We start from the raw sequence: 17967 nt of genomic DNA, 5'->3' as shown, positions 1-17967 counted from the left end.
ACACAGACACACTCTGATGACTACATGGTCTCACCCCTGAGGCAAGACAGGCGCCAAGCCAGGCCAGGTGGGGAAAGGGCTAGGAACACACTGTGGGGGCTGGTGCCTGTGTTACTGGATCACTTCTGACCTGTTTCCCTGATCTGCTGCCAACACAGACTACAGAGGAGGGTACAGGGACACAGAGCACGGATCTGCCCCACTCAGGATGTGCAGACAAACACCATGGCCAGGAGCCTTGTGTCATCTTCCCATCCTGAGAGCTCTTCCCTCCCTCACCTACCACTACCTCCCCATTGCCTCTGGCAATATCTACTCAGTGCGATGGCAACATGCCTGGGTGCTGCTCTCTATTGAATGCATGGGGAGCCTGTGAGCCCAGGAAAGTGTGTTTCAAACACCCAGATCAAACGGGCCACCTGGAGGCAGGAAACAGAGGTGGCTGAGGCAGAATGCCAGGTATGGACTTCTGGCATTTAATTATTTATATTAAAAGACAAACAAATAAACAAACAAACAGGTTTTGGTGTTCGATAATATTTGATGTGCAAATCCTCATCCCCCACCCCCAATATTTTAATTTTTTATTCAACATATGAGATTTTACCAGTATGAACTTAATTTTGTATTATAGAAAATTCATTGAAATCACATTGGTATAAATAACAAATCACCAAACCTTCAATGTTTGTTCTCCTTTCCTTTTAGAAACCACTTTTCTACAAGAGAACAGAGGACAGACTCATGGAAATGCTTGAAATGACAAGAAGCTCTCACTCAAGCTCAGCATTCAGTCCTGGACAGGGTACGACCAGGCCACTTTGACATCTACTCCAAAGAATCTACCAGACACATTCTTCTGACATCACTGACTGAGCCAAACGAACTGACTAGAAAAACCTTCATATCCTGAATACATTCATCACTTCAGGACACTTGAGAATGAATCAAATCCATTTCTCATTACCTTGCTCCACAGCCAACAATTCTTCAACAAATTCAAAGGAGCGACTCATATAAGCACATCCAGAGTAAGGTTAATTTTAAACATCTATGTGTAAAAAATACAGCTGGTATTTCTTCTTTATGCTAGGTATAAATGAAATCTCCCCCACATTACTTCCACAAACCAAAGGAAAATATTTGTGAAATTCCCATGTAGAAGACAAGATACACTTGCCAAGGAGGCAGTGCCAAGAATTTTGACACTCCAAATGTAGAGTGTGTGTTTAGGAGGCAGTCACAGTTTCCATGAGAGAGTCCCATGAAATCAATTAGGAAGATCCATGCTCTAGCCCTACCATACAAGTGATGTGACCTTGAAAGAGTCACTTAGTCTTAGCAACCATCACCACTAACCACTAAGTCAATGAATAAAGGTCCTCAGGTGTCAAGCTACAAAATGTGGGATGAGCATGGATGAGGATGGGTGGGAGAAGTCTCCCCCTCTAACATAATTAGGGAAGGCTGTGCCTGCCCTCAAGAGGCTGGGGGGCCTGGGATCCTGCCACAGAGAAGGATTCCAAATCTCACAACCTCTGAACACAGGCGAGAAGACCAGATAGAGTCCAAGGACCCTGGGGTGGCCCAATGGCAATAAAGGTCAAAAGGAACTAGGGATCTGCCTGGACCCTCAATCCTCTACTCTGAGCAGGGTTGCATGATGAGGCCAGAGGCCATCCACAGCAATCTGCCTTTACAGGAAAACAGGGACTGCAGGCTGCCTCTGGCTCACTGAATCAGGGTGGTGTTTTCATAAAGCAAGACCACTTCCTCACTTTTTTTTTAAGAGAGAGAGAGAGAGGAGAGATAATTTTTTAATATTTATTTTTCAATTTTCGGTGGACGCAACATCTTTATTTTATTTTATGTGGTGCTGAGGATCAAACACAGCACATGCCAGGTGAGCTCGTTACCGCTTGAGCCACATCCCCAGCCGAATACTTCCTCACATTCACCTGCAGCTGCCTCTAGCATCGAAAATGCTGCAGAGACACTTGGCTACACCACGAACAAGCTCTGCCATTGACTTCAGATCCTTCCCTGCTAGGAAAGGAGGACAAATGCTGTCCAGATGCAGCTAATAGAATTTTCTCTGTTCTCTGGCTTTGATTTTTCAGAATCAAACACACACACACACACACACACACACACATACACAAACGCACACACTATCTCTCTCTCTCAATGAAATAATATTTGGACCACAGCACACATATCAATATGGTAAATACTAATTATTTACAGAAGAAGGTTCTAGACCATGTGTTTGCTTGATGTTATTGTTTTTATTATTTTCTCAAGAGGCTAGGAGCAAAAAGGATCCTGTGGCTGTCCTCCTTAAAGTCTTTCATGGCTCTTCCTTTCTGGCAAGTCTCATGGGTTGTACAGCCAGGAAGGGGAATAAATTTGGAGGCCAGAGCTAAGGACAGCCCAGCCTATGAAATCAGATTTGGTGTTTTCTGGCACAGTTTGGAACACTGACACCTGAGCCCAAAGATCTGTCCAGAGAGTCAATTTTGAAAACACTTGTCTTTACACATGAAAGGCACATTTTCAGGGAATGATTAAAGGAAGGAAATGTGACTTATAATTACTGCTAAGCATGTCTTAGCAGTTGTGTATACTAACATGGCCCATGAAGAATGCCAAATTTATGTCAAGTTTCCAAACCACACACACACACACACACACACACACACACACACACACACACAATTCTAACAATTAAAACATCCATGACACATATCAAATAATTGTGAAAAATGGGTAAAATTATATGTATACAAAGGAATTTCAGAATACGCTGCTGAATTTGTAAAATGAATCAATATTTTTTCTCTTTAATTTTTATTGTTGGTTGTTCAAAACATGACATAGTTCTTGACATATCATATTTCACACTTTGATTCAAGTGGGTTATGAACTCCCATTTTTACCCCGTATACAGATTGCAGCATCTCATTGGTTACACATCCACTGTTTTACAAATTGCTATACTAGTGACTGTTGTATTCTGCTGCCTTTCCTATCCTCTACTATACCCCATCCCCTCCCCTCCCATCTTCTTTCTCTAACCCATCTACTATCATTCATTTCTCCCTCTTGTTTTTTTTCCCCTTTCCCTCTCACTTCCTCTTGTATGTAATTTTGTATAACCATGAGGGTCTCCTTTCATTTCCATGCAATTTCCCTTCTCTTTCCTTTTCCCTCCCACCTCTCACCCCTGTTTAATGTTAATCTTCCTCTCATGCTCTTCCTCCCAACTCTGTTCTTAGTTACTTTCAAAGAAAACATTTGGCATTTGTTTTTTAGGGATTGGCTAGCTTCACTTAGCATAATCTGTTCTAATGCCATCCATTTCCCTGCAAATTCTATGATTTTGTCATTTTTTAATGCAGAGTAATACTCCATTGGGCATAAATGCCACATTTTTTTTATCCATTCGTCTATTGAAGGGCATCTAGGTTGGTTCCACAGTCTTGCTATTGTGAATTGTGCTGCTATAAACATTGATGTAGCAGTGTCCCTGTAGTATGCTCTTTTTAGGTCTTTAGGGAATATACTGAGAAGGGGAATGGCTGAGTCAAATGGTGGTTCCATTCCCAGCTTTCCAAGATATCTCCATACTGCTTTCCAAATTGGCTGCACCAATTTGCAGTCCCACCATCAATATGATGTCTCTGGGTGAGGTATATCAAATATATGTTTATTCAGTGCAAAGTGTTTGTTTCCTTCAAGAAAATGTCTCATGATACATATAGGCCAGGAGCCAAAACCTGGAGACTTTCTCAGTTGAGAGAAGCCGGGAACTTTGTGTTTCATTGGAGAATTTCTGCCTAAATCTCAAAAGCAGGACCTCAATGACATGACCAGATAGTGGGTTTATTGGAGAATGTCCCCCATTCCTAAAATGATAGTATGGACTATATCCCGCTAGGCCAAGGGTAGTTTGGGCTTCTGCCTTCTATTTGATGCCATTTTCCCCCCCTCTGCTCCCCCACACCCCAGCTCACTCTTGAAAGGCCTTCTGTTCTGCCAGCCATAGTGACATCTGCTGGCGGACATGGGAAGTCACAAATCTGGGGGACCCTCTCAACCAAACCTTGTTAATGCTGCCATTTATCACAGGGGCAGGGGTGCGGGCTCTGGAGGGCTGGGGTTCCTGTCATTTTTCCCACACCCTCTCCCAAGAGAGCAACCGTGTCTCAAGCAGCCAGTTCCCACCTTCCATTCGCAGAACTGAAAGTCAGGCAGATGCAAACCCCAATGCTAGCGTGGGCCCTGGAGAAGAAGACACCACTTCAGGTGACAATAGACTTGACTGGATGCTTAGGGACTGAAGCAAGGCAGTTCTCACCCACCTCTGCTCCCTCCTCATTTTCAGCAGGCCTCTGCCTGTGGCTAGGAGAGGAGTGGAGCTCTGTCCCCCACCTGGCCCCGCTGTCTCAGCGCTGCTTTAGGGGCAAACTTGCAACTAGGTGAGTCGAAAGGGGATTATTCCAACTCAGAGTTTCTTTTCTTCTGATCTAACACAGGAGATGTCCACTTTGTGTTTCTGAGAACTTCATGGTGTCCTAAGAACTCCACTTCACTTTGGCTACTCAAAGTGGAGTCGCTTGGTCAGCAGCACCAGCATCCCTGCTCAGAGCCTGTGAGAAACACTGCCACTCAGAGGTGCTGGAGTTTTGCACTGACAGAAGACACTTTGAAAGAAGCCCCGAGGCTATATCTGCACACACCCAAGTTCATGTGCTTGTACTCCACACTGGGTTCGTCACCTTGGCGCCCTTGGCCCATCAGGCCAGATCCTTCTTAGTCTGTAGAGGTCTTCCCCCGTGCAATGTAGACATTCAGCAGCACCCATGGCCTCTACCTGAGTTGTGCACCAGCACCCCTGACTTGTGATAACACAAAAGGTCTCCAGGCATTGTCAAATGACCCGAGGGGACGGGGAAAGTCACCTCTGTTGAGACCCATCAGCTTCAGGGTCACCTGAGACCTTGTTACAAACACACATTCTCAGACCCCACCCCAGACTGGCAAAACCACGAACTCCAGTGGGGCTCAGGAAACTGGTTAACTCTCTGTGAGACACAGGCACTCTGAGGTGGAAGAGGACTCGGGAAAGGCCCTGCAGTGAATCACGATTTGGTGACAGAGAAGTCACAGCGGCCACAGCATGACCAAGAGATTACAGGCTGTGGGTGATAAAGAGCCCAAAGCTGGAGCCACCTGGGAGGGTTTGCAGCCAACACTTTCCCCTGTGCTGTCTCCATGACCTTGGCCAAGTGACCTGATCTTTCAGTGCCTCAGTTGTCACCTATGAAAAATGGGGATGACAGGAGAATTTGAAATAAACAAATGACAGGAGAGTTTGAAGTAAACATGTTTGGATGAAGAAAGGTGCCTAAGCTAGAAAAGTGTGTGAAATAGATAAGGATATAAGGTAAACATATTTTGATGTATTTTAGTACAACCAAAGGTGAGAATTTAGATAAGCAAGATGTAAGCAAGATGTGATGCAATATAGACACAATCTGTTAAGATAGGATAAGAAATAGAAGTTATGAAATAAACATGTTTTTGGTTTGAAGTGTTGTAAACAACTATAGTATTTAAAGACCAGGAAGGCTGAGCTCTTTGGCCAGTTTAGACCCACTATGTCGGTGGGTCAACATCGAGCGAACTGAGTCCCGCCAGCCTCTGTTCCTGTGCCTCCTGTGATGTGATGAACCTGGCGTGAATAAACCGAGCATTCGAAAAGGCATCTCGTGTGTAGTGGCTTTTTCTTCAGGACACAGATTGTCGGCCGGGAGCGGTTGCCTGGGGCAGGGCCGATCTTGACTCCAGGACCACCCGGGAGTGATCAAGGGACCTCGCCGCAGTCTCCTACTTGTGTCAGCGGACAACCAAAGCACTGTTCCTCCTGCAACTATTGAGGGATGAGGAAGCTTTAATGATAAGGTGCTTAGAAGAGTGCTTGGCTCCAAGACCTTCAGACAAGTCAACTAACTGGTCTTGTCTTCACCATCACTGGCCTGTCTTCCCCCCGATTGTTGAGTCCCCTACAAGCCAGCCAGGCATGTGCTTCATTCTCTGCCACATCCTCAGCAGGGAGCCCTGGCCTGGCCTGGACCAGGCTCTCAATGAACATCGGTGGAGAAAGGCCCAGTGTCCAGTGTCCAGTGCCCACGAGGACATGAGGACAACAGCAGAAGCCCTCTGTCTCAGAGCTTGAACTTTGCTGTGGATCCTGTATGTTCTGCAAAGGGACCCCAGCTTCCTAGATCCAATTCTATTAGAAGGTGTCCTTGCAAATGTGGCAACTGGGCAAAAGTGAGCTTCTCCGTCCGTGTGGATTAGACAGGACCTCAGGTAGATCTACAGGCATGCTGTAACCAACAGCCAATCAACACATGCTTAGAAAATCATGGAAAGACTAAAGATGGGGGCGGGGTGCTTCACAGATGCTGTGGGTTTTCTTCTTCTACTTCTAGGATTCTCTCTACCCACCTCCTGAAGTCAGTCATACAACTATCCCCATTTCAGATATGGAAACACTGAGGCCCCAAGAGGTTACAGAACATCCCAAAAATCATTATCCAGTAAGCAGTGAAAGTGTTCTTCTCATGCTGGTCTCTGATTCCAAACCCATACCTGCCTTTCTTCCCAGGGCACTTCCTGGTCTGCACACAGGGATTACATGCCTTAAGATTGGGAGGACAATCCTAATTTCAAACCTTCTACCTCATGTTATGCTGAAGACCATCCTTAGTAGCAGAGCACGTGTCTTATTTGGTTTAAAAACTCCATCTCTGGTAGTAATGAGATCTCTCTGCCACAGCCCCACCAGACAGCCATTTGGGACCACAGGAGTGTGAAGAAAGAGTGACCACAGGAGTGTGGAGAAAGAGTGACCACAGGAGTGTGGAGAAAGAGAATACAATTCAGGAAAGTGAAATACGAAGAAGCAAGAGCTGAATACACTAGAACAGACAGGACCAGCAGAGAGCCCAGCTGAGAGAGGCCTGGAGCAGGGTTGGGGCGAGCCAGCGCATTCCACGGGTATTGATGAAGGTCTGCTGTGTGCCTGGCACTATGCTGAGAAGTAGACGCTGCATTGAGTACAGTCTCTGTCCTTGCCCTGCTAAAGATCCCAGTCTGGGGATTCAAAGCTGGATGACATTGTCCAGCACTATGCCATTTCTTCACACCCCAGCTGACCTTCAGCCCCCAGCACCATAGCCCATTTGCCTACAGTGAAGGCCAGCAGCAGCTTCCCGTCATGGCTGGCAGGAGGGGGTGGAGAACTCCCAGCTCTCTCACCCTGTAAGAGGGCTTCTATTAGCAGCATGATCTACATGGACACCCAGCACTCCTTAGCAGGACTGTGCTTAGTCACTTAGTGACAACAACTGGCAGTTCCTAATCACTTCCTGTTTCCACCTGGAGTTTTCTAGCATAACCTCCCAAGAAAACTACTTGCTAACAAATCTGGATCACAGAGTCTCCACACTTTACCTCAGGGAAGCCAGAGCATGAAAGAAGATTCTAGAAAGATGTACAGTGATCCCAGTCTATCTGGCCATTTTATGCCTGAATTTATAGTACTCCTTGGCTGCTCTGACTGCCCTGATAGGTTTAGGAGAAAAGACAAGCCATATTTTGGCACGTAAAATGCATTCAGGCCGAGTCACTTTCACAGAACCTACCAAGTAGGGTAGAATCTCATGAAATTTTAAGTACAACAGAATGTCAAATGACTACTCATTCCAGTGAAGACATGCTGCAAATAAGACTTAGAAGATGTGCTGCAAACAAGACTTAGAAAAGTGTCCTCAGAGAAGATTCTATCATTCTGCATTTGCTTCTGAAAGTTGAAGCACACAGTTCTAATGAGCCCAGGAAGACAAGGTTGATACCCAGTTGAGTTGGCATATGATGTACCAGAGCTCAGGACTTCAGGGCTGCTGTCAGGTGGTTCCTGGGCTCTTCTGGTCCTCACCTACACTCAGTGTCTTTTTGTTGGTGATGTAGTTCAGCAATAAATTACTGGCCCAGAGACTTGTTCAGTATTGCTCAGCAGTAGCAAAACACTGTCACCAGTTGTAGGTAGCCAACTCCAGGTGAGAAACTTGATAGATGTTAATGCTCATGGCTTCACACCAGCAACCTGCCCCTCAGTGATCATGCTCTCTAAAATATACACCATGCTAAATTGTGTGGAAGCATTCTACGTCTAGCCAAACCACACGAGCTTTCAAAAGCAGCCCAATAACATTTAGAGGATTCACTCTCCATAGCAAGCTTGCCAATGCCTGAGTGCCCACACACTCTATTGGCGCCAACTTCACCTCATTTTAGAATGCACACATCCACCAAGATATCACTGCCTGTGGTGGTTGAGCGGCCTTTCCAATGGATGAGGTGGATGTGAATGTAACACGTGAATGAATTAGCATTTACCAACAACTGGAAGAAACAAATTCACACTCTATGATATGATGATGGAGCTCCTCTGTAATCTAGACCCTCCACCTCTCCTGCATCCTCTCTCTTTTCCTCTGCCTGGATGGACCTCCAACTCAACCCAGAAGGATGTGTCCTTTCTAGTCAGAAGCCCTGTCATGGCTTCCAATTCCAGGCCCTGATTCTGGTTAACGCAGCCAGAACTCACTTTCAAGGTAGTCTCTTCAGATCCCTTCCCTACCCTAACCACAGTGTGGGCTCTGGCCCCACCCTTACTCTCTACACCACCATTCCACATTATGGTCTTCCTGTCCCTCTCTGTGACCCAGGACTTCCCATGACCGACCCCACCCAACAACAAGCTGTTGAACCAGGTGCCATCCGAGGGAAGAAATGACCAGAGATGGCTAACTTGAAGATTTTACAGAATAGTTCATGAGACGAGGAATATCCTGAACCAGTGAAATGACATAAGAGGAAGTCAATGAATTCTAACCTAAAGGGAAAATCCTAAGGTACATTGGCTCTCAAATTCAGCTGCACACTGGAGCCACCTGGGAGCTGTACATAGTACTGACCGCTGGGCCACCCACTGGCCCTGGGCTGATGGAATGGCTCTGGGCTAAGATGGGACACTGGGGTTTGTAAATTACCAGTTGAGTATAATATAAAGCAAACTTTGGAGACATTGCTTTTTCTCCCACATGAAGAACTGTGTGCATACACATGCAGAAGTACACAAACCTGCAGCATAAGGCTCCTTGAGGCCCATAGATTAAAAGCACTGCAGTCACCAGTACCCTGGCTATGAACACCACCAGACCCCTGGAAGCCTCCTATTTCCACCTTCCAGGTGATCACAGCCCTGCCATCCAAGCATGGAGGAGTCCTCCCTGCTGCGAAATTTCAGTGTGCAGAATGGAGAGCCCTCTGTCCTTGGAGTCCCTGCTTTGAAAACAAGTGCACTGGAGAAGTTTAATTCAAGTGGGAGGCACATGGGCAGGCTTCCTGGAAGAGGCCCTATTGAAAGTAGGATGGGATCTGAGGAGTAGACCAGAGAGAGGAAAGATGGGAAGTACAGCAAGTACATTCAGAGCCGAGGTCAGGCCCAAAATACAATGTGGGCTGACAAGAGAGTCCTTGCACCAGGGTCACCAATTTTGAGAAGGCAATGAGGACTGCTGAAAAGAACAATTCCACAAAATTCCATGGAAACTCACTCATCAGACTTTTCTGAAAACACTGGAAATGCAGGTTTCATGCAAGGAACTCTGGGTGACAGATGGCAAAGTTTGCCAAATGCAAATATGCCTATCAGCTCTGAGAAGCCGTTCTCATTCACACTGCTTCAACCAGAAAAAAAATCCCCATGTGCTTACTGAGAACAAGTTAGCTTGTGCCACTTGAAGCTGCTTCCACAAACAGCTTCACTTCTGCACTTCTAAGCTGTTCTCCTCAAGAACTTTCAGAGCACAGTTCAGGCATGAAACACGAAGGGTGCCAGAAAGAGTTCTCTTGAATCTAGCATCATCAACTTGCAGGGAAAAAGAGGACCAGCTGAGAAGATCAGTTCTCCAAAGTCTCACTGACATCTATTTGTCACACTTGTTTACAACATTCACTTGAAGTGCAGGTACCCACATGAGTGAACTGTTTTTGATCAATGGCACAGAGGATTCAATGTGAAAGCATGCCTGTCACCTGTAAGAAGCACTTTTGATATCTTCTAGGTCACACAGAAAACAAATAGCATGTGCTCACTTACAACAAAGTTAATCAACAAAGCAAATTGAAATTTCTTGCAGCAAACAGCTTTCTTTCTCCCATTCCTCAGCTATTTTCAGCAATCACATCCAGAGTCCAATTCCAGCCCAATATAAAATGTGTGCTCCCAAGGAAGTCTGTATAATTGACATCACCCAACTTGGGGAGGCAAGGGGAATGCTGAGAAGATCAGTTCTTCAAAACTCCTACTTTTTCAAAAAACTCATTGAAAGGCAGGGCCCCACTTGCAGCCATCAGTGGTTGACAGATGGCACAGAGGCTTCAATGTGAAACCATGAATGTCAATCATTACAAGTGCTTCTGACACTCTAGTTCAACCAGGGACAGCCCAAAGTGCTCAACAAGAACACACTTTGTTCCTGCAAGTGGAAGCAGCTTGCATGAACTGCTTCAGTCAGGAAATTCCAAGCTCTTCTCAGCAAGCACATCCAGAGCACAGTTCTGGCCCAATAGAAAAAGAGTCCTAGCAAGAGGGTCCAACACCTACGATCACCTTCATAAGGTAGCTTCCCATCTTCTGTGTAGAAGTGGGTTTCTCCTTGGCATTTATGCTGTGGAGGAGACCACTAGGAGCTAAACTTCATGCAGGACCATCTGACCTGGACTTTTTGCAAGCCCTATGAAGCCCTCACACAAGATCAAATGCTACAGGATTTTGCAGAATAGTCCAGGCAACAGTAGACAGTCATTCATTGTCTAGAGTCTAAGATTCCTAGATGCATGGCATTCATTATCATCAAATGCACAATTTTGATCAAAAATCATATATATATATATCTTTCCAATCTGAATCAAAAAAATCAAAAATATCCCCAAATCCAAAGAGTGGATCCCCATTGTGATGCTACCAGTGGAAAATTCCACAGCTGACCTCAAGGGATGGTTCACAGTCAAAACACAGCTCCATGAAAAATATTACATGACATGACCTTCTGGTTATGTGGAAAGTGGCATGGGAAGTACACATGCATGTCTTCTTCAGACATGGGATTCATTTGCAGGACACCTTATGCAATTGAAAATACTCCAAAATGGGAGAAATCAGAACCATGTCTCCAAAGTATTTCAGAAGAGACCAACTCCAACAGTTTATCTATCTCTCATTGTGTGTGTGTGTGCTCTAGTGTGTGTGTGTGTGTGTGTGTGTGTGTGCTCTAGTGTGTGTGTGTGTGTGTGCTCTAGTGTGTGTGTGTGTGTGCTCTAGTGTTTGTGTGTGTGTGTTCTCTAGTGTGTGTTTGTGTGTCTTTGTTTCTGTTTGTACCATGATAGCCGATACTTCATTGCCCCTATTGGAAAAACTGACTCAGATAATGCCATCTGCCAAACTCCTAAAAAACAAACTTCTTGCTGATACAAGGAAACATTCCTTCCTGTTGGTTTGGATGTGTCCTTTAGGAATCACTGCTACATTTAGTATACTCAAATCATCACTGTAGATCAGGTAACAAAAACATATATATTTTAAAATAATAATATATTAATAGAAACAACAAATACAGGATAGATTAACAACTGTGTTACTAAACAAGGTCAAGGACAATGGCAAACTATAGATTCAAACTTTGAAGCAAATAGTAATCAATGTAAATATTCCTGGGCTGCCTCAGTCCCGCCCAGGCACACAGCAGCAGAATGGTTTTGCAAGCATCCTCAGGAGGGCTGCAGCCTTCTTTGTAGGATGAGAGGGAGGTTGAGGCTGGATCCACTCATCATTCTTTTGGGAGAGGCTCCTTTTCCTCAGCACAAAGTTGGATTCTGTGTGAGGGTTCTTTGCATAAAATACGTTGGCCTGCGCTGGAATCCTCAGCTCTGGGGAGAGAGAGGTGTACAAAATAAGGTGGCTCAGGAGGTGCTCCCTAGGACACCCCAACATCTGAGAGCCTGTGCCAGAAAAGGCCAGAGCCACACACCTGGGAGCTCTCCAATTCAGCACCAATACCAACAAAGACCACCTCCACAGTCCTCCCTGAGGAAGAACTAGGCAGAGCACTTCAACAGACCTAATGTCTGTTCCTACCAAAGGCTTTGGACTCCAGAACATCCCAGGTCCTCTTGCATCTGCCAAAGCACACCACTAGATTTACATCTGAAATCTCCCACAAAAGGCTCCTGTGCCGAAGATTCAGACCCCACATGAGCCATCTTCACAGGTGGGTTTGGAGGGAAGCATTGGATGGTGAGTGCTCTGATGTCAACATGAAATTCTTATTCAAGATGAATACTCTACTGGGAGGTGGGAGGGACTGGAAGAAAGGTTGAGCATGGTTGGAGGAAGACCTAAAAAGGGTTGTGCCCTGGGAAAAAATACCTTGTTCCTATTGGCTCCACTGAATCCTCATTCTCCATGTAGAGGTCCTCCTACTCCTCTCCATATTTCTCTCTCTCCCTCTCTGCCAGCCTCGTTCCCTCTCTCCCACTCTATGCCTTTGTGGCAAGGGCTGAGGAGCTCTCCACTGCCACACACTAGAGCTTTATGGACAGCCTCAGTGCACAACCAAAGAGAAAGCTATGAAACCCAGAGAAAAAGGCCTAGGATTCCTCTTCTGAGTTATTTTCCTCAAGTATGGCCACAGTGAGGACAGGCTACCCAGCATGGATACCACATTAGAGCCATGCTTCTGTGTTGGTGGAGCCCACCTCCATGTGGACCAGCCTCAGAGAATGGAGGCCACATTCCGAATGCTGCCCTATTGAGAACAATGGTTCCAAAGACCAGCAAAGGGAATGCTTCCCTCCAACATGGTGTATGGCCCAGTGGTGCCATGACCCTGGGTGGGGGAATACAACAGCCAGCTTCTCCTTCCTCTGAACACCTGTTTCCTGTCGCCCTCCTCTAACCTAGAGCCTGTTCTCCATCCCTTCTGGGTTGGATGTGGGGATCTCTGCTATGAATTTCTAAGGCTACCAAGGTCCCAGACAGACTTCCTCTTCCATAGATTCTACTAACCTAACAGTAGGTTAATATAGGAAAAAATTGATCCTAGAACTCATAGGGATGGTGGTCTTCAGCATACATAGGCTGGGATAATGGCTGCTGTGGTGTTTGGCTCACAAAAAACCAACCAATCAACCAACGAAAAAGCGCTGGCATTATTATCAGATGAGCTCTGTGGCTACGTGCTCAGGAAGCCCTCCTCTGACTTTAATTTGGAATCATAACCTGGCTATTGTGATCACTCCTTGGCAGGTGGACTCAGGTACAGACAACCAGGGAATTTGCCCAAACACAGATGATTCAGGCTGTCCCCCAGGCTGTGTTTTCTTCCCAATTTCATCCTGTTACTGCTTGCTAGAATCCTGGCAATGCTCTGCCCAGGCAGTGGTTTTCTGATCATACAGAAGGCTTTCAATCCTACTGCTTCAATCCACAAAATGCCAGTTCCCTCTTTAGCCCATGCATTCCCATGTTCCTCTGAAACCACTCCTATCCCAGACCACAGAACCATACTGCTCCTGGAAAGAGGCTTTCCTCCTCACTCCTCACTGATGTCAGCTTTAGATGCCTGTTCATGTCCAGGGGAGGCACCTGGTGGGGAGCCACAATATCCACTGGGGTATACCATTGGACCTCGAGACCTCCCACCAGCAGAAGTGTAGTTGGCTTTGTGCACGAGCCCCAACACACTCTGTTGGAGTGTTCTTGGGGGTCAGAGACTACTCTTTGGTGCTAAGAGTTAACTTGAGTCCACATCCTGACCCTTGCTCCCTGCCATCTGATTGTCCCACTTACTCTGACGGTGAGAGATGATTTGGCCCAGCTCATATTCCTCCGGCTTCTCCTGAGTAAGCAAGTGTAGCTCGAGGGCCCTGCGGATGACGACAGGAGCCCGATCGTGGCAGGTCACCTGGAGCAGCATGGGAGACAGGCCTTCAGGAAATGGGCCTTGAAGTGACTACTCAAGGACAGTGGGCAGGGGCATTCTGGAGGCACCTCCACTCTAAATACAAGGGCAACATCCATGACCCTACTACCTGAAGCTGGCCTCCTGCTCATCGGGCGGGCTCTTCCCATAGGTTACTAGCCCAATCCTTGTACATAGGACTTCCTGGGCCTGCCATTGCTCCTTGTGGAGCTGCACTCCTCTCGAAGTGAAAGGACCCCACTACCTGCATACAGATGCAATCTCATCCCAAAAGTTGGGAGGAATGAGACAATAGCCTCCAAGATCCCAGGTCTGCCCGAGGATGCAGGCGGCATTGGGAATGGCCTAGGCACAAAACCTAGAGGCTTTGGTCTAGATTCCAGGGACAAAAACAGACCCAGAAACATGACCACACACAGGAGTGACGAAAGATAGTCACGAGAGTTCCTGGCCTCCAGAGGCTCAGTGCTGGCTGGGGTGTAGGAGGGCACCTCATCCGGCAAGGGTGGTCATTGGGTTACCTGGACATTTAGTGTGCTTGCTCCACATCCATATCGACTCTGCAGAGAGACCCTCTCAGCTCCTTGTTCAAGGAACATGCAGAACCTCACACTGCTGTCCTCCTCCATAGACGTCAGCATCCCATACAGGGGAAACTGCAACCTAGGTCCCGTCCTGTTCTCATCTGTCACCCATACCGGCCTCTGCCCTTCTGGACTGCATGCTGCCACCTGACACACAGACTCCCTCAGACATGGCGGTGGACAAGCTGCTGCTATCCCTCATCTCAGCTCCAGCCCTTCACACTGACCTCTCCCTTCTTGATTCCCATCTATCCTCCTGATCTTCCAGAAGCTCCAATGCAAGAGGGCATGAGTAGTCCATGGTATTGGACCAGTGTCTGCTCCCCACCCAGGTGTAAGCACCGGGGGACACCCCTGCTCCCAGGCTTACCAGGACCTTCTTGGCCATCTTTGGACTTTGTGTTTCTAAGTGGACGTGAATTAAGCAGGTGTCTCCCACCTGCTTGTGGGAAAGTGGCCTGGAGGACTTGCAGGTTGATTCTGAGAACTGTGGGGGATGGAACATCATCAAACCCAGAAACAGAAAGCCACCCCAGCCTGTCAGTTGGCTCTATGGGCTTCTAGCACATATGTCCAGGTTATGAGGCTTCTTATTTCCCCAGGTGGGAGTGGAATGGCAGCACAAGTACAGCTTGAATAAGGTAGGTGTTTACCTCCTTTCCCTTGACCTCGGGGCGTTTCCTCACGATGAAATATTGTATTCCCGGATTCATGGACAGATACACGAGTGAGTGGTCAGGGACCTTGATTTCTGCAGAGCGAAGTGGAGAGAATTGTTAGGTGGCACTCAAGGATTATACCACAAAACACCCACAACCCCTGAGAGTCTCCGCCAGGCCCACCACACTTTGGTATTTTGGGGCCAAGGCCCACTTTCTCTTGGCTGTGAGTTATCCTGAGCCCACTGTCGATCATGTCTCCCCACTGTCTGATTGTCCTACTTACTCTCATCCTCAGATATCATACTCAGCAGCTCAAAGTTGTTCACATCCTCATGCTGCAACAAATTTTGGTCCAAGGCCCTGCGGATAAGGCTTGTCACCGTCTCCTGACAGGTCACCTGGATCAGGGTGGGAACACATGTCATCAGAGAATGGCTTTTAGAGGAGCTACCCAGAAGACTGTGGTCAAACATTCAGGAGAAATGTTAGCTACATATACAAGGGCACAATCTTGTTATCCTACTAACCAAGTGTGGCCTCCATATCCCCCCTGGGTTCTTGCAATGTGCTACTAGAACAATCCTGGTACAAATATCTGCCTGTACCTGCCATCTCCCCTCCCCCTGGGGAGCCACATTCCACTCAGGTCAAAAGACCAAACTGCCTATGCACAGACACACTCTCATCTCACTGAGATGGCAGCAATGGGCCAGGGATCTGCACACAAAGTGTGCTCTGGGATGCAGGCTGCCTTTGTGGGTGGAAGAGGCAGATGCACTGAAAATTTTGGTCCTTTATGCCACTACACAAAACAGACTCAGATACAAGAGTGTGCACTTGAGTGCTTCATGACAGCTCTAAGAGGCCCTGGGCTCTGGAAGCTCGGTGCGGGTCTGGTTGTAATGATGTACTTGACTCAGCACTGGCAGTCACTGAACATGTCTCCTCTGCAGCTGGACACCTGCAGCATTAGCGTGTCTACTGCACATCCATAGAAATTCTGCCAAGAACCCCTTTAGCTCCGTATTTACATACATGCAAAGGCTGACATTCCGAAGCTTTGGCATGACCTCCCAGGTGATCCCGACCCCAAATTCCTACACCTAGTCATGCTAAGGAGGTTCTCTTCCCTGCCACCAGGAACACATCCCCTCTAACATATGTGACAAGTCACTGCCACCTCCTCTGCTCCAACCTCACTAATTGAGAATACCAAGTTGTAGGCACTGCAGCCTGCACCCTGGACATATCTCTGCCTTCATCTGTCCACAGCACTTCCTTCTGCACTTCTGGCCTGCCAAACCCACAGTACACAGGCCCACGCACTGCTGGAGCTGGGCATGCTGATGCTCTCCCTCCTCAGGTCAAGCCCTTAAGACGGACCTCTCTCTATTTCCCACCACAGCCCCGGGGTTGGCTGTGTCTCCTGCCTTCCACTGTGTGGACACCCAGGAGGCAGCCCTGCTGTCGGGCTTACCAGGATGCGCTTTGTCTCCCTCAGGCTCTGTCCCTCTAGGAGGACGTGAACAAAGCGGCTGTCTTCCACCTGCTCACTGGAGTGAAGCAGTGAGGAGCTGCTACTGGTGACTTTTCTCAGGCACCACTCATTGCTTTGGGTGGCATGGGGCAATGATCCTGCAGTCACTGCAGAGCTGCTGCTCATAGCTGCTGGGGTCCTGGATGCCACTGCCACAGAAGGCTCCAAGAACTGTGGGGGATGACAACATCAGCAAAACCCAGCAACTGCACCCCACCCAGCCTGGAAGTTGGCTCTGTGGGCGTTCTACAACATCCATCCAGAACCTGAGGTTCTTGTCCCCTTGGAGGATGTGGAGTGGCACCAGGAGTAAAGACTGAAGAAGGTGGCTGTTTACCTCCTTTGGCTTGATCTTCAACGACTTGCTGGCATCTGTTTCCCGAAGAAGAAAGTTATAATCCACTCCTCCATCCAGGGCGTAATATACTTTCCCATCTGCAGGGATCTTCAGCTCTGGAGAGGCAGGGGCAGAGGCGTGGTAGGTGACACTCAAGAAATACACTACCCAACATCCCCTACAACTGAGAGCCTCTGCCAGCTCAGGTCTCACACACAGACCTGAGAGCCCCCAAATCCAGCTACTGTTCCACCAAAGACTCCCCACTGATTCCTCCCTGAGGACCCTCTATGCACAGGAGGTCCACTACAGGAACACCTTTCAAGGAAATAGCCCCTCGCACCCCAGACCCTCTTAGTTCATGTTGGACCCACCAAAGAGAAACAGCTAGACTTTGTATCTGGATTGGTCCCCAAAGACTCATGTGTTGAAGATTTCCTCCCCACTGCAGCAATGATCACAGGTGGGTTTGGGGAAAAGCACTTGATGATGGGTGCCTCCACCTTGCCAGTGGATTCATCCACTCATATAGGGCTACACTAATTTGAGGAGTATGGTTTGGAGGTGTGTTGAGCGTGGGTGGAGGATGTCCACAGCCAGCAGGGCTGTGCCATCCAGAGCAATATATTTCTCTTGAGTTCCCCACTTCTGCATTTCCTGCTCATGAGTATAATTCTCATTCACATTTTTTAATCAATTTATTGTTATACTTCTTGTTCGGCTTGTG

General features: G+C 47.4%; 1 protein-coding gene across 17 annotated transcripts in view; it reads right to left on the bottom strand.

The window, feature by feature from the left end:
* Nucleotides 1-11694: 11694 nt before the first annotated feature.
* LOC144371523 (uncharacterized) overlaps nt 11695-17967 on the bottom strand; it is a 21170-nt gene continuing 14897 nt past the window's right edge. For 15 of the 17 annotated variants that reach the window (XM_078033842.1, XM_078033843.1, XM_078033844.1 and 12 more), the window contains 7 exons: nt 17241-17356; nt 16844-17074; nt 15650-15764; nt 15358-15455; nt 15075-15191; nt 13988-14102; nt 11695-12066 (listed from right to left, as the gene is read on the bottom strand). In XM_078033842.1, the coding sequence (XP_077889968.1) occupies nt 11861-12066; nt 13988-14102; nt 15075-15191; nt 15358-15455; nt 15650-15764; nt 16844-17074; nt 17241-17356 (998 nt within the window). In that variant the 3' untranslated portion in view covers nt 11695-11860. The remainder of the gene's footprint in view (nt 12067-13987; nt 14103-15074; nt 15192-15357; nt 15456-15649; nt 15765-16843; nt 17075-17240; nt 17357-17967) is intronic. The other 2 variants (XM_078033856.1, XM_078033855.1) reach the window with 2 other exon arrangements.

Source organism: Ictidomys tridecemlineatus, chromosome 16, assembly GCF_052094955.1.
Source record: "Ictidomys tridecemlineatus isolate mIctTri1 chromosome 16, mIctTri1.hap1, whole genome shotgun sequence".
NCBI lineage: Eukaryota > Metazoa > Chordata > Mammalia > Rodentia > Sciuridae > Ictidomys > Ictidomys tridecemlineatus.
This window is presented reverse-complemented; position numbering and strand designations above follow the sequence as displayed.